Source organism: Malaclemys terrapin, chromosome 2 (assembly GCF_027887155.1).
Source record: "Malaclemys terrapin pileata isolate rMalTer1 chromosome 2, rMalTer1.hap1, whole genome shotgun sequence".
NCBI lineage: Eukaryota > Metazoa > Chordata > Testudines > Emydidae > Malaclemys > Malaclemys terrapin.
In genome coordinates this window covers 62,837,250-62,862,322 of record NC_071506.1, presented here as the reverse complement: position 1 = coordinate 62,862,322, position 25,073 = coordinate 62,837,250, and the positions used below count along the sequence as shown (strand labels likewise).

Below are 25,073 nucleotides of genomic sequence, written 5' to 3'. Positions count from 1 at the left end.
AATATATGCTATACCTTCCTTGTTTCTTGTTAGTAACTTTCTTATTTTAGTTACACAACACACCTTATCTAATTACCCATATAATTACAGTAATAAAGCAATATATATATATATATTTGGGTTAACATGTCTGTGAGAATTAATTTCAGAGTCCTTAATACAAACCCATTCTTTATTTGGTGTAACTACCAATGCAACATGAGCACGATAGCTTCTCAGACAATAGTTTTCTGCTTCACCTTTGGTCAAGCCATAGAGCATTGTGGGGCTCTGGTTCCGTTCAGTTATCAGTTCTTGATATTTTCCCAAGAGAACAGAATTATGCTAAAAGATCTGACTAAACAAGACATATGCTATCACAGAGCCCACAACGTTCTGAAGAAGTAAACTTATTTCTTTCAAATATATGATAAGAGTATTATTCATTTTTTTTAATAAACCTGATTCTTTTCTAATTTATAAGCACAATCAAGATGCCATCCCTGGAGGTAAAATTTATTTCCCTGTAAGCGGTATTAAAAATGTGATCTAGGGCAATTATTATGTCATTGAATGAAAATTTGTCAGATTAATGAACCAATTCTTCAGAGGATAAATCACTGTAAAGTAAGTTAAGCATTCTGGAGTTCTGCCACTTGCAATGCACAACATGAGTTTAATTATAAAACTTGCAACAAATAACTATTTACAGATAGCTATCCGACACCAGGGAATGGATGTTCAATCAAAAAAAATAGATTTGCTGAAATATAGAAAATGCACTACTAAAAACAGGGACATAATTATAAATCAATGCTTCAGTCTCTTCATCCTTACTGGGAAAATGGTGCAGGCTCTTCCGGGCTGTAAGACATTTTAAAAGTACAAATTACTTCACTGTCATCGTCTATGATAGTATCTTGCTTGGTGGAAGTCAGTTATTCTATATACAATTATAGCAAACCGTGGTATAATAATTTATTAACAAATAACAATAACAATAACAACATAATAATTTAAATTGGTGGTGGCAAGTGTGGAGCTACCTTTTCCAAAGGATACTGGTAATAAAGATACTTTATTATCATGGAAGACTATGCTCATTTTTAAAAGCAATGACTGCTACTAAAAATTTGATTCTTGCAGCACTGGAGACATCTGCAAAACCAGAATTAATACACTGCAATTCTATCCTATCAGAAATCGCAAAGTTGGGAGTCACATGGTACCCATGACGAAGGTACCTAGTCTCAGACCTCTTCACTCCCTACATATCAATTCATCTCTAATAATTACTTTCTTGGCAAACTGGCAATACATTTCTGACATCAAAGTTGAAATTAATCCCCTAAATAAACTTTGAACTGTTGACTTTGGATTCCAATGAAAAGGCAACAAAAGATCTGAGCCTGAATCATCTAAGCAGCTGAAAGCGGAGACCGCAAGGCCACAGCAGAACCTAGGATATCATGGCACCAAAGGAATTCCTCACAACTGGATTGAATGTCAAAAAGACATTTGTGACCTCTCTAAGGATGTATGTGATATAAAAATCTCAAATGGCTGACATGGAAAATTAGCTACAAAAGGAAATTAAAGAAGAAACTTAGACTAGACAAAGTGGAAGAAAACAGGATGACTTAGAAAACAGATCTCCAAGAAACAACTTTTGCCTCTTGGGCATTGCTGAGAGTTTAGAGGGGAAGAAAGGGCTCATCAAATGCCTGGTACTAGAAGCCAGGAGTCTGGCAAGCCCAGACTCATAGTCTTCAAGCAATGTTAAAGTAACGTTAATGAAAGCTGCCAGAAAACCTGAAATCTTTATGTACAAAGACCACAAATTTTCTCTTTTTCCTGCCTTCTCAGCTGAGCTTAACAAAAAAAGGGTTGCATTCAATGCACAGGTGCTGACTTTCATTTTCCTGGCTGGGTGGTCCACCCCGAGGCCCTGCCCCCACTCCACTGCTCCCTCCAGCACTTCTCCTCTGCCACCGAACAGCTGATCGGTGGGTGGCTAGTGGGTGCTGAGCATCCACTATTTTTTTCCATGGGTGCTTCAGCCCCAGAGCACGCACAGACTCAGCACCTATAATTCAATGGCATAAAGCAAATCCTGAGAGGGACCAACCTCAGATACAGCATCAATTACCCATCCACTTTCACTATAGATTTAGAAGGTTCCACAGTATTTTGCATAACCCCCGCTGAAGCTTCACAGACACTTCGAAGACTGAGACCAGCTTTGACCAAAAATAGCAGAATGTTTGTTTCATCCTGAAAAGTATACCTCAAGAAGTTTAAAAATTAGTTTTTCTATGCATCCTTGTGTGTGTGTGTGTGTGTATATATATATAGTAATATTCACTTATATCATTTTCCAGCTCCTAGCAGATAACCAGCTAGACTGAACTCTTTTGTTGATCTGAACTGAGCAATAAGAACAACTGAATAATGCTGTAGTGCATAGACGAACTGTTTAACACTAAGCTGAGGTTTATAGCACCATCTGCTGACTGAAGTATTATCTGCACTAATCACCACAACTTGCACCACTAGACAGAATCTCTTCACTAGCTCTGCCGCTCATGGATTGTGTTACGGTGACCACAAGTCCTTTAGAATAGGCAACACTCCTGACATGTAAAGTACACTATAACCTTAAATAACATTAGTTATTCAATTTGTGCAGAGCATTGGACATACTGTGAATATCATTTTATCTTGCATTTTTCATTTTTAGATTTCATACTAATTTATATTTGATTTACCAGATCAATTGTAAATGTAGATGTGATGAGTCTGTATATGTATATGCATATAGTGGAGCCTCAGAGTTATGAATGCGTATGGAATGGAGGTTGTTTATAACTCTGAAATGTTCGTAACTCTGAACAAAATGCTATGTTGTTCTTTCAAAAGTTTATAGCGGATCATTGATTTAATACAGCTTTTAAACTTTATTATGCAGAAGAAAAATGCTGCTTTTCCTTTATATTTTTAGTAGTTTACGTTTAACACAGTACTGTTCTGTATTTTATTTTATTTTTTTGTTTAGGTGTCTGCTGCTGTCGGATTGTGCACTTCCATTTCCAAATGAGGCATGTGGTTGATTGCTCAGTTCGTAAATCTGGTGTTTGAAACTCTGAGGTTCTAATATACATAGTAGAGAGGCTGAGGGAACTGGGCTTGTTTAGTCTGAAGAAGAGAAGAGTGAGGGGGGGGAATTTGATAGCAGCCTTCAACTATCTGAAGGGGGGGTTCCAAAAACGATGGAGATCGGCTGTTCTCAGTGGTGGCAGATGATGGAACAAGGAGCAATGGTCTCAAGTTGTAGTGGGGGAGGTCTAGGTTGGATATTAGGAAACACTATTTCACTAGGAAGGTGGTGAAGCACTGGAATGGGTTACCTAGGGAGGTGGTGGAATCTCCATCCTTAGAGGTTTTTAAGGCCCGGCTTGACAAAGCCCTGGCTGGGATGATTTAGTTGGTGTTGGTCCTGCTTTGAACAGGGGTTGGACTAGATGACCTCCTGAGGTCTCTGCCAACCCTAATCTTCTCTGATTCTATATGTATACATAAAATCTGTAGGTATGAATATATTCTACATATTCTAGAATGCCCAATAGTATATACAGGGTTATATTTGACTTAAAATATATTTGTATTTAGAAATGTTCAGACTATTAGATAATATAGGGAGGGGAGGAGAGGATGGAACTGAAGCCATCAGAGGTCTGAACGTGCCCACACTGGCTTGTTTTAAGTCTGGGAGGTTGGTTTGTTTGTTTTGGGTTCGTTTTCCCCCAGGTTTTACCATTTTTGTTGAAATATTGTATTTCCATCTTGTGCGTGTTTTTATATATGTTGTGTTTATATTTTAGATAAAAATACAAATATAGGGTTTTTTTTTTAAAGAAATTGCAAAGTTGGGAAAGGTTGTGTTTGCAAGGAAAACAAAATACTTCTGAGAGAGACAAGGTGGGTGAAATTAATATCTTTTATTGGACCTACTTCTGTTGGTGAACGGGGCAAACTTTCAAACTACACAGAACTCTTCTTCAGATGTCTAAATATATGTAGGAGGATGGATAGCTCAATGGTTTGAGCATTGGCCTGCTAAACCCAGGGTTGTGAGTTCAATCCTTGAGGAGGCCATTTGGGGATTTAGTTGGGGATTGGTCCTGCTTTGAGCAGGGGGTTGGACTAGATGACCTCCTGAGGTCTCTTCCAACCCTGCTATTCTATTATCAGAATTCTTCCCTAAAGTCCAAATAAATATATACCCGTGCCACTCTGAGTATCTTTCCCAGACCAGAAAAAGAGCTCTGTATAGCTCAAAAGCTTGTCTTGCTCCCCAACAGACCTAAATCCAATAAAAGACATTACCTCACCCAGTTTGTCTCTCTAATATCCTGGGGCCAACATAGCTGAAACAACACTGCAAATGAAGTCCTATCAGTTCAGTTTTTCCCTTCTGGGACCATGCTCAAGTTAAAATTAACATAACATTATAAGAAATACCACTGAACAAAAGTAAATTATGTTTCATCAGAATGGACTGGCTGTTAAGTGCTCACAGATGCTGTGTCTCCATCAATCATAAGAAGCTATACTGGGTTAGACCAATTGTTCATCTACCCGAGTGTGCTCTCTCCACAGGGACCAGTACCAGAGATTTGGGGTGGGAGGAGTACAGAAAAGAGCAGTTGGAATGATCCATCCCTGTCTTCTCCACTTGGTTTCTGGGAGTCAGAGGTTTAGGGTTACCTCAAGCATGAGGTTGCATCCCTGACCATCTTGTATAATAGCCATTCATGGACCTATCCTCCCTGAATGCATCTAGTGCTTTTTTGAACCCAGTTTACTTTTAGTGATCACAGATTCCCATGGCAATGAGTTCCACAGGGTAGTTTTGTGTTATGAGAAAGTACTTTCTCTTGTTTGTATTAAACCGGTTCTCTATTAAGCAAATATTTTGTGTTTCTCATTCTACATTTTATTTTTATGGTAAGGAAGAAATAGGCAGGAGGGATTCTGATCTAGGCAAACTACGTAAAGAGTGTTCAGGAGGCAATGTTGGCCAATACCATTGTAGTCAATCTTGTCTGAAGATCCCTTCCTGGGCTGTGGAAGCTTTTTCAGCCAAATGGAGTAAGGGCTGTAGAGAGAGGCTGTGAGGATTAAGTTCTGTACCTTAAGAGACTAACACAGAAGAGTTTGTGATGTGGCTAGGCTGGACTGCCTTGTTGCACTGCAAGAGGAAAATGCATTGGTCTTTCTCTGAGCCTGGAGACAGTTTCCTACTTATTTTTGTCCATCCCTCTGCTGGATCTGCTGTAATTACCCCAAATAAAACAAAACTGAGGACGTTTCTGGAAATAAAGAATAGGAGATTTTATCTCATTCTATCTACTTTGCCCAAGGCAGAGTGAGACTGGGATGTGAATAAGAGCTTTCAGTTCTCCCAAAGTGCAGCCTTAACAATTCTAAAGTTTCATTGGTTGTTGGCAGGGCCGGCTCCAGCATTTCTGCCGCCCCAAGCAAAAAAAAAAAAAAAAAAGTCACGATCGCGATCGGCAGCGGCAATTGGAAAAAAAAAAAGCAGCGATTGGCGGCGGCAGTTCAGCAGCAGGTCCTTCGCTCCTAGAGGGAGTGAGGGACCTGCCGCCCCCAAATTGCCGCAAGTGCCGCCCCTCTCCCTTGGCTGCCCCAAGCACCTGCTTGTTAAGCTGGTGCCTCGAGCCGGCCCTGGTTGTTGGTGTTTGCTCAAGAATTTATGTCAAGTTAAAAATCAAACACTCTCCTTCTGGCAAATTACTCTCTACTGAAAGGAATTTGTCTGCTTCCATCAGAATGCTTAGCTTTTGTTATTTCACTTAACCATTCTATTTAGTGTCCCTCTTTTTAATAAGCCTTGAAAGCTTGCATAGTATGTGCTCACAGATCAAAGGTACAGTATTTTGACACTTGAAAGGGGGACCTTTCCCCCGCAGAGAACATTCTACTACTTTATCTTTTTTAAAATGAGTTTTCTAGATATAAAAATGAAAAAAAAACCTTACCTTCATTAACTAAGAAGTCTGCTATGTAATATGTTACTTTCACAGCTGATGGGGAATGTGGTATGCCTGAGACGTTCTTCCATTCAAAAGGACTTTTTTCTGGATGCCACTGAACACCATAAATAGGGTATTTATATGCTGCCATAAACAAATTTTCCATCAGTGCACATACTAGATCTTCACTTAAGTCATTGCATGCACAATTTTATTACAATGAATACATTACTACAGATCTCACTAATAATTAGTGGCTTCTCTAACAGGAATACAAAGTCTTAAGCAGCAAGTTGGATCTCTGTTGTAAAAATTTATTCCTACCCAAAACTTCATATACAAGGTTTCAGTCCAAGAACAATATTTATTTAAGTTTAAAAAAATAATTTGGCCAGTTCTATAGTATGAGAACTTAAAGTTACAATTAAAATTATATATATTGTTAAACGAAAAAGGGTTTCATTCTATATAAACAAGTTTCTGCAGATTATTGTTCCCCCTTTGTAATCTGATTTTTAATACTGCAACTAAAACCTAAAAACTAAAAACTGAAAAAAAAATTGTTTAATTTAAAAAAAAAAAAATGAGCGAGTGCTAGGAGTTTTGTTAACTGCACAGCAGTTACTATCCAGCTCCAGTACTAGTCTATAATGTACATACAACATATATTTCGCCTAATGCATAGCTTCTAGTAGAACAATGACCAAATCCTCTCTCTAGCATTCTCTAGTGAATCAAGACATATGCTTCTGGAGTTAAACATCCAGATAAAGGCACTGGTAATGCAGGAGTCTCTTGGAAGACAGCAATGACCAGCTTTCCCTGTGCTGCAGGCACAGATAAACAGAGCAACATGGAGAGTAGGGTTACCATATTTCAACAAGCAAAAAAGAGGACGGGAGGAGCCCCGCCCTAGCCCCGCCCCTGCCCCTCCCACTTCCCGCCCCCCAGAACCCCCAACCCTCCCCCCGTTCCTTGTCCCCTGACTGCCCCCTCCTGGGACCCCTGCCCCTAACTGCCCCCCGGGACTCCACTCCCTATCTAAGCCTCCTTGCCTCTTGTCCCCTGACTGCCCCAACCCTTATCCACACCCCCACCCCCAGACAGACCCCTGGGACTCCCACGCCCCATCCAACCACTCCCCACCCCCTGACAGCCCCCCCCAGAACTCCCAACCCATCTAAACCCCTCTGCTCCCTGTCCCCTGACTGCTCCGATCCCTCTCCGCACTCCTGCCCCCTGACAGCCCCCCCCAGAACTCCCAACCCATCTAAACCTCTCTGCTCCCTGTCCCCTGACTGCTCCAATCCCTCTCCCCACTCCTGCCCCCTGACAGCCCCCCCCAGAACTCCCAACCCATCTAAACCTCTCTGCTCCCTGTCCCCTGACTGCTCCGATCCCTCTCCCCACTCCTGCCCCCTGACAGCTCCCCCCCAGAACTCCCAACCCATCTAAACCCCTCTGCTCCCTGTCCCCTGACTGCTCCGATCCCTCTCCGCACTCCTGCCCCCTGACAGCCCCCCCCAGAACTCCCAACCCATCTAAACCCCTCTGCTCCCTGTCCCCTGACTGCTCCGATCCCTCTCCCCACTCCTGCCCCCTGACAGCCCCCCCCAGAACTCCCAACCCATCTAAACCCCTCTGCTCCCTGTCCCCTGACTGCTCCGATCCCTCTCCCCACTCCTGCCCCCTGACAGCCCCCCCCAGAACTCCCGACCCATCTAAACCCCTCTGCTCCCTGTCCCCTGACTGCTCCGATCCCTCTCCGCACTCCTGCCCCCTGACAGCCCCCCCCAGAACTCCCAACCCATCTAAACCTCTCTGCTCCCTGTCCCCTGACTGCTCCGATCCCTCTCCGCACTCCTGCCCCCTGACAGCCCCCCCCAGAACTCCCAACCCATCTAAACCCCTCTGCTCCCTGTCCCCTGACTGCTCCAATCCCTCTCCCCACTCCTGCCCCCTGACAGCCCCCCCCAGAACTCCCAACCCATCTAAACCCCTCTGCTCCCTGTCCCCTGACTGCTCCGATCCCTCTCCCCACTCCTGCCCCCTGACAGCCCCCCCCAGAACTCCCGACCCATCTAAACCCCTCTGCTCCCTGTCCCCTGACTGCTCCGATCCCTCTCCGCACTCCTGCCCCCTGACAGCCCCCCCCAGAACTCCCAACCCATCTAAACCTCTCTGCTCCCTGTCCCCTGACTGCTCCGATCCCTCTCCCCACTCCTGCCCCCTGACAGCTCCCCCCCAGAACTCCCAACCCATCTAAACCTCTCTGCTCCCTGTCCCCTGACTGCTCCGATCCCTCTCCCCACTCCTGCCCCCTGACAGCCCCCCCGAGAACTCCCAGCTCCCCACCCCCCTGCTCCTTGTCCCCTGACTGCCCCTTCCTGGGACCCCTGCTCCTAACTGCCCTCCAGAACCCCACCCCTAAGCCTCCCTGTTCCTTGTCCCCTAACTGCCCCCTCCTAAGACCCCCCCCAACTGCCCCCCAGGACCCTACCCCCTACCTGTACCCTGACTGCCCAAAACTTTCTCCACCCCCCCCCCAAAAGCCCCCCCCCGTTTCTTGACTGCCCCCTCCAGAACCTCCCTGCCCCCGGTCCCCCTTACCCTGCTGCTCAGAACAGGGTGTTGGGCTCTGTGCAGCCGAGCCGGACACGTGGCTGAGCTCCCCAGCACAACAAAACCCGGTCCCTGGCCCTGCACAACAAAACCCGGTCCCTGGCCCTGCACAGTGCTGCCGGACCGGGTTGCAGGAGAGGCCAACTCAGAATGCAGGGCGGCTCCGGCTCCTCTACAGCTGCTCCGGAGTCCAGCCCGGGATTTTTCTGCAGCCCTCCCAGCCGCTCGCTCTGCCGGGGGAGGGGGGAAATCCCGGACATTGTGAGTGCTTTACAAATTCCCCCCGGACGCTATTTTTAGCGCGAAAAGGAGGACATGTCCGGGTAAATCCGGACGAATGGTAACCCTAATGGAGAGGCAACATCAGTATCAGTAGACAGCCAGCAGCAGAATTCCAGAGTAGACACATTGCATTGAGGAGGCGTTTAAACTAAAAAAATGGAAGTGGTGTCTTGTCCCTCAGCACTGAAAATATTCTATTGATAAAAGTGTGCTGACATATCTGGTGTGGAGCAGTAGGGTGAGAGAGGGAACACGTATACTCAGAGACATGCACATCGAAAGCAAAGTGCGAAGACGTAGGTTATCTCAAGAGTCCAGACAGAACACATTCCAATCAATTGAAAGGCAGGCAGTGCTGACACTTCACTGATTATCCTAACATTAAATTTGTATTATGAACTAGTAACACCACTACCATGCTCACTGAGATCTTCCACAATAATAACAACAATCACACTTTCCATTAGAAACTGATCGCTACCTTCCATTGAGGATGCAAACTCTATCTTTCCATCTGTGTTAGTTGTCAGAACCTTATAGAAGTTGTGTAGTTTCTCATTCTTTCTGAAATTCTGCAGCAAGCAAATGACAGAAAAAATGTGTTATATTTCTAGATTTAGAAGAATAAACTCATTTGGATTCACTAAATCATGTAATCAAATACCTTCATGGAGAGACTCCACTTGTGAAAGTGTGCCGTCAAAGGCTCAGTGGCAAGTTTTTGCAACAAGTCATCTGGAAAATTCTGGAACATCCTGCTGTCTTTTGCAGCTTATACAAAAAAAGACAAAGGAATATTCTCACTATTGTATTGTTAATGGAACATCATTAATAGGATGGGGATACATGTGATAAAGTACTGTCTGAATTCATTTCAAATCCTTTTGATTCTGTTCTTTCATTAGATTTTATTAAATCAAGAAAATTCCATGTTTGTAATATAGCTCCAGCAGACTTCAGCCTAGCAATTCTCACCAGGCCATATGCTGAAGCCCTGATCTCTTGAGGTCCTGATTCTGCCACCTTTGCTCACACTGATTAGAATCTTATTCTACCATTAATTTCAGTGGGACTACCCACAAGATAAGGTATTTGTAGCGGGGCAGTCACCCCGCTTTGGCCCTGAAAGGGTTAAAAGCCAGCCCTTGCAGAGGGCTGGGGCTGAGAGCCAAAAAGGCTAGGCTGATTGGGGAAGCAGCCACAGCTGGGACCACGCCCCAATCAGGCCACAGCTGGCCCTATAAAAGGGCTGTGAAGCAGGGGCTGAGTCAGTCTCTCTCTAGCTCTTGAGAGAGGACCTGACTGCCTGGGAGAGAAGAGTACTTGGGACAGAGCAGTGCTGGGGAGCTCCAGCCTGGCAACTCCCCAGGCTGCAGGCCTTGGTGAAGGCCTAAAGCAGGTACTAGGGTTGCAAAGGTGCAGCCCAGGATTAGGAGAGGCAGCAGGTCCAAATCCCCTCTTGCCAATGGTGAGTGGCCATGACAGACTGCAGTCTGCCCCAGTGAGCGGGGGTTGGATGATGACTGGCAGTAGCCATTGAGGCAAGGTGGGAATAGAGGGTTGGGGGTTCCCCTGGGAGGGGAGACCCAGAGTGTGGGAACTGCCAGGGGTAGAACCCCAGGGTAGGAGGCACCGGGGTCCAGGAGAGACACGGGGGTTGAGCGGCAGATGAAACACTAGCCAGTAGGGGTGCTCTGAAGCTGGTGAAGAGCTAATTCCCAGGATGACCAACAAGAGGTGTTGCATCGCTACAATATTACTCTATGTAATTAAGAGAGGCAGAATTTGTCTAAATAAGGCAACGCAACAGCATTTAGTCCATTAATTATTGGCAATGAGTTGGAGCAATCCTGCTCATTGCTGCAAGAGGAAAAAGCATCATTCAGAGTCAGATTCTGCTACCCATATGCTGACTTGCATCTCATTCTGCAGGTAGACCAATTGCTTTCAATGCTATGTCTTATACCACCAAGAAGAACAGTGCTGCCATTTATGATTAGAAGTGAGCCAATCTGCAAAGTTCTAATGCAAATGTCTCCAATGCTTGGAGGTGTTTGGATCCAAACATTTTAGTCAGCTCATTAGAGTTGGGGGACTAGACCTAAATTTTGGATCTAGGATGAAACTTCCCCAAAGTTCATGGCTGTACCGAGCCACAATTTTGATTTTTGGCTTCTCTGTATATACCTGTGGCCTGCAAATAGTTTGCTCTCAGACCTCTTATTTTACATTCATAGAAGTCTATTGGTGTTCTTCCTGAAGCAACAATAGCAATGTAATAACATTAGTCACCTGTTCCAAATCTTCAACCTTAAATGTTGGCTTATTAGAGATTCTCTTTCCCCTTTTAATATTTTTTCTTGTAATTTGATTCCTGTGAAACCAAATAATATTTGTAATGTTCACCTGTGGTAAACGTCAGTGGGAGTGAAATATTCTCGGTTTTTGTTTTAACCAGTAAGTTCTTCTCACTGGTGAGGTATGTAAGCTCTTGATGTCCCAGACATGTTCCCCAGACAGGAAAATAGTCTCCTTTATCATTAGCCTTAAAAATAAGAAACAATAGTCAAGAACTGTGTCAGAGTAATTTAAGTACATGTTAATATGCACTGGACCTTTCTAGGGTACTGGCAGATAATCTTGTGAGTGGCCTGGACATGAGAACCATGAAATGAGGACATTCCTACCATGAGGCAAGCACAGCACTATGAATTAACAAATAGTACATCCTTTTATCCCTATGCGGGACAGGGAGTGCTGCAACATCTAGCCCCTTTATGTGCTTGACGCTTGCATAGCCAGCAGTTTTGTGCCTTAGGTTCCTGGAGAAGAAATTCTGACTTTAAACAACATAAAACAGAAGTGGCACTGTTACCTTAAAAACAATGAAACTGATGTGAAGTCTGAGTTAAGGGCAAAACTGGGGGAAGAGAAGAAAGAAAGAATAGCTAATAAAAAGCAGAGTGAAACTAATTTTTGTCTCAAAGAAGCACATGGCTCTGAATATTCTCAGAGAGATCTGGACAGTAAGAAGGTGGCATTTTTACACAGTTTTTCTGACGGCACGTGGGTTTTGAAAGCTCTGTTGTCTCCAGAACGTTACGGTGCTACCTCTACCTTAACTATATCACTGACACTGACCCTAAAAGCTCACAGAGATCCTTACTCCTATAGTAAAATGTTGAAATATTTAATATCTATGCAAAGAAGCTCCAACAATATCACAGTATATTTAGAGCTAGGCTTGGAAGGATTAGATATTAGATACATATTAGTAAAAGTCAATTTCATCATACATACACAAACCCATGAAAAAATATTTCCATCGGTGATAACTGAAATTTACAGATAAGCAAAGTAAGGAAAATGCTGCTTCAGGACACACTAGCATTTCATTAAGAGTACTTACTTTTGTATATTTTGACATGTGGTGATAATTTGTATTTAAACGGTATAAAGCTTTAAACATGTTGAATTTCAGCATCTACTGTCATTCAATAACAATTTGACCCACCCTATTTTCTCACCCTCCCCATAATTTCCTGCAAATGTGAAAATTTAAATTGATAAAAATCTAAAAAATGCTTTAAAATAAACAATCTTATCTGTAAAATATTTAAACTCTTTTGATACCATTCATTCCTCACGTGCACCAGAGTAAGGGAAAGGAGCAGCAAGCTTTGCACATCTAGTATTTACGTGGCAGATGACTATAAATAGGCTTCCCATAGTTTGTTTTAAGTTTAAGTGAAATCATAATCAAGCCCTTAACATGTACTCCCCTTAGAGTTGCTGTGCCTAAAAATGAGCCTAGATGCTAACCACATATTTAACATCACTAAAGACTGAATTTTTTTTTCTAATGTAGCTGAGAAAAGTGTAAGGCAAAACTCCCATTGGCTTCAAATGGACTAGGATTCACCCCTTGCAGATACATGTGATTTTAAAAACACAGTCACACCAAATAATCTTTTATTTTGAATTTGACAAGGCAGAGTGGGAAGAGACATGGACATGAATTTAAAAGAACAGTAGAAATTCCAGTCGTCATATGTGCAAACATGCTCTTGACTGTTATAGTTCACTTTGCACTTATAAAATGTATTAGTATTTTATAGTGCTAATTAAGTCTCAAAAGATGCAGTTCACAGCACACAAGTATCAGGAGTAAAATAGAGAACAGAATGCCAGAAGGGTTATGTATAAAGAACTGGAAATTACTTTCTAAATTTTCAATTATCTTGATTGCATAGACCAGGAATCGGCAACCTTTGGCACATGGCCTGTCAGGGTAAGGCCCTGGCAGGCCGGGACAGTTTGTTTACCTGCAGGGTCTGCAGGTTTGGCCGATGGCAGCTCCCACGGTTCACCGTTCCAGGCCAACGGGGGCAGTGGGAAGCAGCGGCCAGCACATCCCTCAGCTTGTCACTTGCCGCAGCCCCCGTTGGCCTGGAACAGTGAACTGCGGCCAGTGGGAGCCGCAATCGGCTAAACCTGCAGATGCTGCAGGTAAACAAACCATCCCAGCCCACCGGGACTTACCCTGACAGACTGCGTGCCAAAGGTTGCTGATCCCTGGCATAGACCAGGTCTAAAAAGATTTTTCTCTCAAACTCTCTGTATGAAAGTACTGACACGCAAGCAATTATTGAGTTGTTGTGAAATGTTCATTTTCATGATCACTACTGTTTCCTGTATGGTCCCCCCACCAGACACTATGGCCCTTGCATGCTTACTCACATGTTTAACTTAATACATTGTGCATAGTTTTAGTGAGGTAAATGAGACTACTCACACTACAAAAAGGTAAGCAAGCCTTTGCAATCTCAGGGTCTATAATAACCAGATGGCAATGCCCAAGAAAAAAGATGGCGGGGAGGAAATAAACTGCTAGAAAAGTGACTCGTACCCTCCAAAACGTGTATACATCAGACCAAACACACGTTGTACTGTCCCCCAGTTATTTCACAGTGGCCTCCTGTGCAATGAGAAAGACCTGGAGTACAGACAATCAGACACAACACTATCCAGGGCAAAGCACCCACCATTTTGAAATAATCTCTATCAACCAATACCAGCGAGAAAATATCACTGTTTTCCTAGGCTGCTGTATGCTATATTCTTCACAGCAGGGTATGTAGGAATGCTGATTGCAAGCTAATGTTCCCTGATGCTGCATCATCTTATGCATCGTACATATTATGCTTTAGGGTTGGTCAATTTTTTTTTTAAATTAGACTTTGCTACAGTGGTTTTCATTGAAATTTTGAATTTGGATGAAAAAAATCCATAAAAATCACTTTTTTTGACTAGCTCCACTATAAAGGTTCCCACCAAAAGAGAGAGAGAGACTGACCTCTCTAGAGGTAAAAGATTCATAAAATGGAGAGATTCACTGCCACCAGGACCTTGGAAGAGCAGACTTCTACTTCAAGATAGGCCAAGTCGGACACAACTAACCTTTGAAAAAACTGACTCTTAGAAAATGAGAATTAATTATTTATCTTCAGTGATGAGTCAGAGTATCACTGGCATATTCCAAAAGAAACAGCCTCATGATAAATTATCCATATAAATCTAGATAATTCTCTGTAAAGAACTTTTTCCTACCTGGCTGCATTACTGTGTGATGAATCAAGCTCACTTCTAAGGTATTGTGTACTGATTTGCAGTTACTGGAGGTCAAATTCAAAGGAAATTCATAAAATGAGTGACTCGCATTAACTTACACTCTCCTCTCCCAGACATGCACACTCAGACACACTTAGATCTATTGAAATCTATTTGCCCAGGTGAAGAATAAGGGAATTGTAGTGGGTGGGTGCCAAAAGAAGTTGTAAATAACATCACTTTAGCGTCTCTTTAGACTCCCGTTAACACTATATAATGGTATGACTTGAGCAAACTGTATATGTACAGAATTAATGTATTTAACATTTAAATATTCTCTGGTTTTGGATGGTATCATTATTTACTTTTTTTATTGCACCAGTGCCTAGAGGCCCCAGTCAAGAATAAAGGCTTCAGTGTTCTAGGCTCTGTATACACATGTAAACAGACTTTCCCAACTCCCAGAGATCAGAGTACAATGATGAAATCTAAGAGGTGGAGGAAACAGATAGGAAAAAGGATACTTATTAGGCTATTTCCTTCACCATAGCTCATATCTGCCTTCATTATGCATAGTAGATGAGAGAGTAAAATATCTGTATTGCTAGGATAGATTTGTACAGTTAAATATATTGGGGTAAGTATGTTAACCACAGTTAGCAAATAGGGTATCCAAGATTTTCAGAAGTGACCCATTATTTTGAGGTCCTGACTTTTTGGGTGCTCAACCTGAAACACTTTAAAGGGCCTGATTTTCAGAAAGTGCTGAGTACTCACCCAAACCCCTGAAAATCTTGGCCTGATTTAGTGTTGAGCAGAACATCTGAGCACTTCTAATTTGCAAAAAATACACTGGATACTAAGAAAGGCTGTGTAAGTGTTGTCAATAAGGGTGACTATTTGTACAACATTATTTGTAAAATTTAGCGAAAAGACACTAACAATTGACTTCACTTAAATTATTTAGTGATGGGCCTCAAACCTTAAAGTTCAGATTATAATTTTCTGAAGTTTGGAGGTGTTCAGTTCAGACCTGCATCTAAAGCTATTAGATGATTTGTTACACACACATACCAACAGTCAGCTGCTTATTAACAGGCTAACAGGAATATATTGCACTCCAGTTGGAGACTGTCCAAATATAAGCCTCCCATGATTTTGGTCCCTGAACACTGACAATAACCAGAACAGTTTTTCCTTTAAGTGGTTACCTTTAGTGCCTTCTTGTAAAATATCCTAGCAACCCTAGCATATTCTGAAGTCTTAAGACTAACACCACCTCCTGGGAAAAGTACCCTGAAAAACAATAAAGTATTATTACATGTAAATAACTACAGGTCTAGGCATAATATAATGGGTAAACATGGACAAGACTGATAACCCTGAGACCTAAACTCACTGGAGGCAAACACAAACCATATGATCACAATGTCTATGTGCTATAGTAAATTCCAACACTTCAAAAAAGGGGTGGGGGCTGCTGATAATTAAAAGATAATGTTTTCAGAGTGAGAAGAACCTGAAGCTAAACATACAAGCTTTACAAGATAAAAGGCCATATATAGCATTCTGAGCTGAAGCTTCCATCTATGATTCAATGGATGCAGATACTTTCTTTTACAGAGTCAGATTCTCACAGCCCTTACTTAACAGAGCACGGAAGCAAGATGGGGTATGGCCCTCCCTTATTCATTTGTGCAGCCCTCCTCAGTTTGCAACTCTGATCACAGATGAGTGGGGAAGAAAGGTAATCAGCAGCTACTTGATCACTACTCCCCTTTGCAAGTAGGTGGGTGGTGAGGGGATAAGGAGTGGGAATAGACTTGGCTCTGCCCCCTCCAATAGCCAGGTTGACAGCAGAGTTTTCACAAAAAGGAGTAAAATAAGTTACTCCTTCCCCAGGGAAGGAATTGTCACTCTGAGTTACAGTTCATTCTCTGGCTTCCTCCTGCTGCTGGGTAGCTATGTGCCACCTCTCACTCAAGGTGTGTCACAAACAGTCTGCAAACTAAGGACCTAGCGCTGCCACCTTTACTCACATTGAATCACAGCTTATTCCATGAGTAACCCCAATGAAACTATTCATGGAGTAAGATAGCATGAGTAAAGGTGGCAGAATCAGGCCCTCAGTTGACACAATATCATGCAACTATCTGACAGATTCACATTGCTAAGGAATGGACACAAATATTCCCTCTTTTAGCAGGGGTGTGTGCATGTGCAGTACTTAGCACACACTTGCAAGAAAGAGGAAGATTAGACTCGCATTCCCTACTTAGGAAAACAAAGTATCTGAGTCTGGAATCACCAACAGTAAAACCAAGAACTTAACAGTAAAACAACAGTGGCTCTGATAACATGAAGCCTTTCTAAAATATATGTTAATGAACATTTCAACAGAGACTGATGCACAAAACTTACCCATTAGTAGCCTGGAAAATTTTGTCATACTCTTTTTCTGAACGATATAGTCTGAAATCCCAACAAAGATAGTTACAGGATCTATCTGAAATTTCACCACATTTTACCATTAAAATACCAAAGATATTTCATACAAGCCATCTGCAATGAGCATGGAAAGTGTATAAGAAGTATGTATGAAAAGTAAAGAAGAGAGGACTTCTAGGTCATTAAAGGCCAAAATCTGCCACCCTCACTGTTATGAATGGTACCCTACTTTTCAGATAGTCTATGAAGGGTGCACAACTACAAAATGTGAAATACTGGCTAGGCAGTGGGACTGCTAAAAAGGATCTGGGGGTTACAAGGGACCACAAAATGAATATGAGTCAACAATGGGATGCAGGGGCAAAAAAAAACCCCTATACATTCTTGGGTGTATTAAGTGGAATGTCATATGTAAGACACAGGAGGTAATTGTCCCATTCTACTTGGCACTGGGTTGAGGCCTCAGCAGGATTACTATGTCTAGTTCTGGGCACCACGCTTTACAGGGCTGGCTCCAGGCACCAGCTTTGCAAGCAGGTGCTTGGGGCGGCCACTGCGGAGAGGGGCGGCAGGTCCAGCTATTCGGCGGATGGTCCCTCACTCCCGCTCGGAGCGGAGGACCTCCCGCCGAACTGCCGCCGCAGATCGCGATCACGGCTTTTTTTTTTTTTTTGGCTGCTTGGGGCGGCCAAAACCCTGGAGCTGGCCCTGATGCTTTAGGAGAGATATGGACAAATTGGAGAGAGTCCAAAGAAGAGCAACAAAAATGATAAAAGGTTTAGAAAAAGCTGTACAATCAGGATAGATTAAAAAAAATCTGGGGATGTCTAGTCCTGAGAAAATAAGACTGAGGAGAGACCTACCAACAATCTTCAAAAATGCTAAAGGCAGTTATAAGGAGGATGGTGATCAATTGCTCTCCATGGCTGCTAAAGGTAGGACAAGAAGTAATGGGCTTAATCTGAAGTAAGTGAGATTTTGATTAGATATTAGGGTAAACTTTCTAACTATAAGGATAGTTAAGCTCTGGAATAGGCTTCCATGGGGAAGTTGTGGAATCCCCATAATTGAAGGTTTTTAAGAATAGGTTGGATAAACACCTGTCAGTGATGATCTAGGTTTACCTAATCCTGCTTCAGCACAGAGGGCTGAACTAGATGACCTCTTGAGGTCCCTTCCAGCCTTAAATTTCTATGATTCCATGAATGGTACCTTACTCTTTAGGGAGTTTCACTGGGTCACTTCATGCCCCCTGGAGCCATACATGGACAGGACTGTCTGCATACAGCGCTCACCCTTTTCACACAGAAATGGGGGCTGCGCCAACTTCTTGATCCTGTCTCCACACCAATAAGCCTCAAAGGATTTAGTCAGAAAAGACAATATAGCCTCCCTGGCCCCTCCCTCCAACCCATGAGGCTTTGGGAACAATCCCTGGTAGTGTGTCTCCACTGGAGTCATGGTGTCAGAGGTAATGCAGAAGCATAGGGCACTCATGTGGATGACTCTGTCCTCCCCTGGATCCACTAGGACAGTGGCTCTCAAACTTTTTTACTGGTGACCCCTTTCACATAGCTAGCCTCTGAGTGCGACACCCCCCCCCCTTATAAATTAAAAACACTTCTTATATATTTAACACCATTATAAATGCTGAAGGCAAAGCGGGATTTGGGGTGGAGGTTGACAACTCATAACCCCCCATGTAGTAACCTTGTGACCCCCTGAGGGGTCCTGATCCCCAGTTTGAGAACCCCTGCCCTAGGATCTTCCAGATCTTTGGGGATTCATCAGAGTTGAGGGAGGGTCCTACAACAAGAGTGTGGGATGCAGTGGCAGATTTAGAATTAGTGGGGCCCCATGTGCAGCTTCATTTTCGTGTCCCCCCCCCCTCCTTCGGGATCCAGCCAAGAAAAAGAACATTCTCTCATCTCCGCCCCATTTTTCATTCCTTTTTTCTTCATCCTCCTCCTATATTATAAGTAATAGGAAGTAAATGAAAATAAAGTGAGGTACCTTGATTGGGGCAAGGGGTTGGGGTGCAGGAGGGGGTGTGCGAATCAGGCTCTGGGAGGAAATTTGGGTGTGGGCTCTGGGCTGGGGCAGGGGTGTGGGAGGGGGTGAGGGGTGCAGGCTCTGGGAGGAAGTTTGGGTGCGGGGTGCAGGGTCTGGGCTGGGGCAGTGGGTTGGAGTGTGGGAGAGGTCAGGGGAGCACATTTACCTTGGGTGGCACGGCTCCCAAAATGACTGGCACACCCCTCTGACAGTGGCTCCTTGGTGGGTGGGGGTGTCTGCACCCCGCTGCCCACAGGCGCCCGTCCCCACAGCTCCCATTGGCTGCAGTTCCCAACCAATGGGAGCTGTGGAATCAGCGCTCGGGGCAGGGGCAATGTGCGGAGACACCCCGCCCCCCTCCAGGGGCCACAGGGATATGCCAGCTGCTTCCGGGAGTGGTGCGGAGGGAGGCAGCGTGGGCAGGGAGCCGCCTTAGCCCTGCTGCAAGCACGTCTCTGTGCACCCCTTGGGAGGAGGGGGGCAGTGGATCTCCATGTGCGGCCTGGGGCGGGAACAGCACACGAAGCTGCCTCCCCCCACCCTGCCAGGGGCACGCAGAGATGTGCCAGCAGCCAGCCGCTTCCGGGAGCAGCATGGGGCCACCAGCCACATAATGCAGAGAGCCTGCCTGCCTGAGCCCTGCTGTGCTACTGTCCAAGACTCAGGGGCCGGTTGTCAGATGAGATTTGTCCTGCATTTTGGGGGCCCCGTCATTGGGGTCCCATGCCACAGCACTGTTTGTTTCATGGTAAATCTGCCTCTGGTGGGATGACCTCTTCAAGGAGATCCTTGTAGTGATTTCATCCCCCAGGAAACTTCCCATGGACTTATTTGTACAAGAGGATGACCTTGGCCATTGATTTTAAAGAGACCACGTACAGAGTAAGTTGCTACCCAACATGAGTAAGAATGACAACTGAGCCCTTCAACATGCAATTCCAACATACATTTGCCTTCTTCCCTACTGGAATCCTGTCGTGTATTAGCCTGCAGCACAATATATTATTAACAGTGCTTTAGATACATGAGATCTTATTCCTTTCTCACACTGGTTTTACACTTCACTGACTTCAGTAGAGTTACTCTTAATTTACACCTGTGTCAGCAAGGTCAGAATTGCCCCACTTGCTTGCTACACACACGCTCAGGCTACCCTCTGCCACATTCACAGTCCTAGCTTTCTCAATTTGCCCCAGCCACCTTTTTAGTTAAGAGCCAGGCTCTATGGACAAGGAGCATGTTTTGCCTTAGGTTCTCAGATCAAAGTCCCAGGGAGATTCAGAAAGCTGGGGAAGACCAATGGGATCCTCAAAACATCAGCTATGAAGAGAGATTTCGTGCATGGTTGAAACTTTTGTGATTTTTGTTTTGTAGCGACATCTAGGTACTATTTTAATTCCTACTAACATTGTATTTGCGGTTATCGTTTTATATTTTACTCTTGGCCAAGAAGTGCTCTTCTGGCATCAGCCTATTGCCTGTATAAGCCAGAATGTTACTTTGATCCTGTACCTGGAATAGTTGCAAGATATAGAGCTCTTTGTGCTAGTAGTTAGTGAGCCAGAGTATGAGAGGAATCAGATCTGGACACTTCAAGCACTAGTGACAGTCTCCCTCCATTCCCTGAATCCTAGCATTATTTATGTACACATGGCAATACCCCTCTACCTCGATATAACGCTGTCCTCGGGAGCCAAAAAATCTTACCGCGTTATAGGTGAAACTGCATTATATCGAACTTGCTTTGATCCACCGGAATGCACAGCCCCTCTCCCCCCTCCCCCCCCCCGGAGCACTGCTTTACCGCGTTATATCCGAATTTGTGTTATATCGGGGTAGAGGTGTATATGGCCCTGAAATAGCATGTATTTGGAAACTTCACAGACCACAGCTAGCAACTGGTACATATGTTAAGTCTGAAGATGAAGAAACACTTTTAATACATTGCATTGGCAGACACCAGCTTGCTGTGAGTCTAGCCTCCATTCCTAGAGATCTTGCAAAATGCTGTGCTCCTTCTATAGTCTGTGGGGAGTTGAAAGTACAGAGTGACTCAGCACTTTTGCATCCAGAACCTTTCTCGGTTAGGCCCTTATGCAGTACAAATCCAGGAATTACCACCCACTTCTATAAGGGAGCCTACCTTATTGGCACAACTCGTGCACCAGCAGATTCTATAAACTTCACATATGAAGCAGCAATGTAGGATTTTCCATACTTACGAAATGTTTTAGAGAGACTTTCCTGTGCCAATATCCCTAAAGGGACCAGAAAAGAGAGTCGATTGGTGCTATACAAATTGCAATAAATATAGTCCAGAACGCGGCAAATTAAATCAAAATCTCCCATTACCTTCGCTAACTGATTTGAGACATAAATCACATTAAGTAGTGTTATATCTAATCATGTACAATGAACTATGAGAAAATTGGAAAAATAAGTAAACGAGCTTGCCTAGCAATATGGTGTCAAATAAAAGCATTTCAACAGTGTGAACTTTAAATTCCCTGCTTTATTATTCTGATTAGTGCCACAACTTTCTTTAAATATATTTTCTATATTTAAATTTATTTAGAGCTTAAATAAAGTGTCTCTAATATACCATTATTTGTTTAACATTATTGGCCAGCAGAGCACTTTAATGCAAGATGCCATTTCCAAAGATTTTAAAATCAAATGCCCTGGGCCCACAGCCTAAACCCTGTAGTTGGACCCTGGTCTCACACAGTCACAAAGAATTAACAGAATCCCGTATTAGTTCAGGAGTCTGCCCACTCAGATTGGATTGCAAGATTGGGACCACAGTTATATGTATCAGAGGTGAGGTGACAGACCATATATATTACTTACTGCATGCCCAATGAATCTGTTGCAAGTTATTTTGGCAGGCAATATTTTAGAATTTTCCATTTTTACCTTTTTGTGGACGGTTTCTATTTTCAAAATTCAAAAATACCTAACTGAGATATTAAAACCGTATCTTAAATATTAGCCATATGAAAACCTACAATAATGTCTATTTGAATTCTAGAACTAATACTGTCTTAGGCCCTAATCCTTCAAACAGTTACGCATGAATTTAACTTTAAATATGTGAGTAGTGAATGAAATGAATGAAACCAGGACTACTTATGTGATTTAAATTAAGCACATGTATGTTTGCATGATTTGGGCCTTAGACAATATCTTGTTATGAAAATTTACACAATGATAGTTGGATATTTTCTAAATTCTTCATTAGAACTTTTTCTAGACTGTTGTGTAACTGTGCCACATGACTCACTGTATTACAGCTTGTGAAAACCTGTGAACCCCACACTGTGTTATCCAAAACACCAGGCCAGATCCTCAGGTTGTGTAAACTGATCTACTAGCTCCATTAACTTTTATATGGACGTCTGACTCCAGCCTGTCTTTTGCTCACTATTTACTTTAGATATTGAAAGCAAAACTCACTGAGATATTGACAAGAACTCATAACAAACAAACCAGCTCTGAAAAAAATTGATTCTTTTTAAAAAAAATCAATACCTGTTCTTATTTCAAAAGGCACAGATGAGCTTTTCTGAAAAGATGTGAAACAGATCTAGAATCTTGAATGACTCTGTGCCTCAATTCCCCATCTGTAAAATGGAGATAATTGTACGTCCTTACCTAAGGGGGGGGGCAATCTGGGAGAGAGCATTAGGGCTTGACTACACTTACGGGGGGGGGGGATCAACGAACAGCGATTGATTTAGTGGGTCTAGTGAAGACCCAATAAATCGACTGCAGATCGCTCTCCTATTGACTCCTGTACTCCACTGGATCGAGAAGAGTAGGGGGAGTTGACGGGAGAGGGTCTCAGTTGACATCGCGTAGTGTGGACCCCGCGGTAAATAGATCTAACCTACGTTGATTTGAGTTACGCTATTCACGTAACTCAAATTGTGTAACATAGATCGAATTTCCCCTGTAGTGTAGACAAGGCCTTAGATAGAGAAAATAAAAACTTATCCCTGATGGATAAGTGCAAGCTTTACCGTTATTACAGAGGCAGACATCATCATAACAGGTGAGTAGTTCAAACAGTGAGAAGATGGCTCTTTATTGACACAATGAAGCTTTATACTCAGGATGTCAACACCCCACAGAGGTGTTGGAGGTATGGAGCGGGAGGGGTTTTGGAGGAAGGAGAAGGTATTTTTACCTTATTTTAATGCATTCCTCCAACTGACCCTCCTGTGTCAACATCTGCCCTAACCACCCTCTGCTCCCTTTCTCCCTCCTGGTTACAAGGGTGTGCATTGCTCAACCTGCCTCTGTACACCAGTGCATACACACAATCACACCTCTGTCACACTCAGTAGCAGGGGTGTCAAGATGCCTCCGTGCCCTCCCTCTGCCTGCATTCTCCTCCACCCTTGTCGCTCCTCTTCTTACCAATGATGGGTCTCTCATTGCTGTTCCTCAGATTGTTCTGCAGCACAACCAAGGCCAGAGCATCGCAGCAGAGCAGGAGTAGAAGGAAGGTGCCCAGTGAGGACTGTAGCCATGGGTAACTCAGCATGGTCCCTCACTCACAGCCCAGTTCTTGTCCTCTGTGAGCTCTACAGGTGTGTGTGTCCTGAGCACACAGCACAGGGTTAGCGGGTTTGTATAATTTTGGGTGGTGCCCAGAACGGATCCAAGTCCCGCCCCCCCCCCACCACACACACACACACACCCCTGCCTATGGCTCTAGGAGGGAGTTTGGGTGTGGAGGGGTTTTGGGGTGCAGGCTCTGGGATGGAGTTTGGGTGCTAGGTGGGGCTCTGGGATGGGACAGAGGGTTGGGGTGTGGGAGGGGGTGTGAGGCCTGGGGCTGGGCCGGGGATGAGGCGTTTGGGGTGCAGCAGGCAGGCTGCCCTGGGGCAGGAAGCCCGAGAGGAGGACTCCCCCCCCCCCCCCCAGTCCTCTCCCTGCTGGCAGCAGCGAACTCCGGAGGTGGGGGTCTCCCCCCCCGACTCCCCCCCCCAGCACAATACTCACCCAAGCCCCCCCCCAGCTGCTGCTCAGGAGGTCCAGCCAGGATAAGCCCCCCCGCACCCTTTGGAGTTGACTCGAAGTCACCTGCCAGGGGGAGGCTGCCATGCGCCTCCTCCCTCCACCCCCCTGCCGGCGCAACAGCCACCAGGGCCAGCCTTAAGGAAAATGGTGCCCTGGGCGAACTTGTATTTTGGTGCCCTTTGAGTTTAAATACATAGTACTTTCACTATAAGGGGGTGGGGGGCTGCAGTGAAAACTTTAGTTTTTTTTGCGGATAACTTAGAAATTAGCTATTGATTGCTCTGTACACACACAAATCCACAAATATTTCCATCAGTAATAATTAAATTATTTACATATAGGGAAAGCAAGAAAAAAAATGCTGCTTGAGAACTTGTTAGAGTCAAAATTCAGTGATATAAATTTCTTAATTTAGCTTGTTACAAATGGACTAGTGAATTGATAGTTAAATCAACAAATCCTTTCTGGTTTTAGGATATTTAGTTTTTATATCTTGACGTGTGATATTGACACTTAGTGGTTTTTGCTGTTTTGTTGTAATCATGTTGGTACCTGGATATGAGAGCCACAGTGTGGGTGAGTTAATATCTTTAATTGGACCGACTTTGATGAAAAAGACAAGCTTTCAAACCCTGCAGAGCTCATCTCCAGGTCTGTGAAGCTCAAAAGAACTTATTTCTTTCACTAACCAAAGTTAGTCCAAACAAAGATATTACCTCACACACCTGGTCTCTCTGTTTGTGTTTTAATAGCTTTAAAGCTTGAACTCTTTGAATTCAACTTTTGCTGTCATTAAAAAATTATCTGACCTCCCACCCATAATTTCCCACAACTGTGAAAATAAAAAATTATAAAAAGACAAAAAAGCTTAAAAATAAACCATTTATATTACACATCGAAGTTATAAAAAAAAAAAATAAAAAGTGCATTCTACCAAGCCTATTTATAAACCAGAGCAGCAAAATTGAAGTGTGTGGGGAGTAGGGGCAGATGGGG

At 43.8% G+C, this 25,073-nt stretch overlaps 1 protein-coding gene across 4 annotated transcripts in view; it reads right to left on the bottom strand.

Moving 5' to 3' along the window:
- Positions 1 to 591: 591 nt before the first annotated feature.
- Positions 592 to 25,073, bottom strand: part of LOC128832755 (gamma-glutamyl hydrolase-like) — a 32,987-nt gene continuing 8,505 nt past the window's right edge. For all 4 annotated transcript variants that reach the window (XM_054020343.1, XM_054020344.1, XM_054020345.1 and 1 more), the window contains exons 2-10: positions 23,472 to 23,655; positions 21,193 to 21,307; positions 16,971 to 17,021; positions 15,761 to 15,845; positions 11,346 to 11,484; positions 9,604 to 9,710; positions 9,421 to 9,511; positions 6,042 to 6,179; positions 592 to 843 (exon numbers count right to left, since the gene is read on the bottom strand). In XM_054020343.1, coding sequence (XP_053876318.1) covers positions 725 to 843; positions 6,042 to 6,179; positions 9,421 to 9,511; positions 9,604 to 9,710; positions 11,346 to 11,484; positions 15,761 to 15,845; positions 16,971 to 17,021; positions 21,193 to 21,307; positions 23,472 to 23,598 — 972 coding nt within the window. In that variant the 5' untranslated portion in view covers positions 23,599 to 23,655 and the 3' untranslated portion in view covers positions 592 to 724. The remainder of the gene's footprint in view (positions 844 to 6,041; positions 6,180 to 9,420; positions 9,512 to 9,603; positions 9,711 to 11,345; positions 11,485 to 15,760; positions 15,846 to 16,970; positions 17,022 to 21,192; positions 21,308 to 23,471; positions 23,656 to 25,073) is intronic.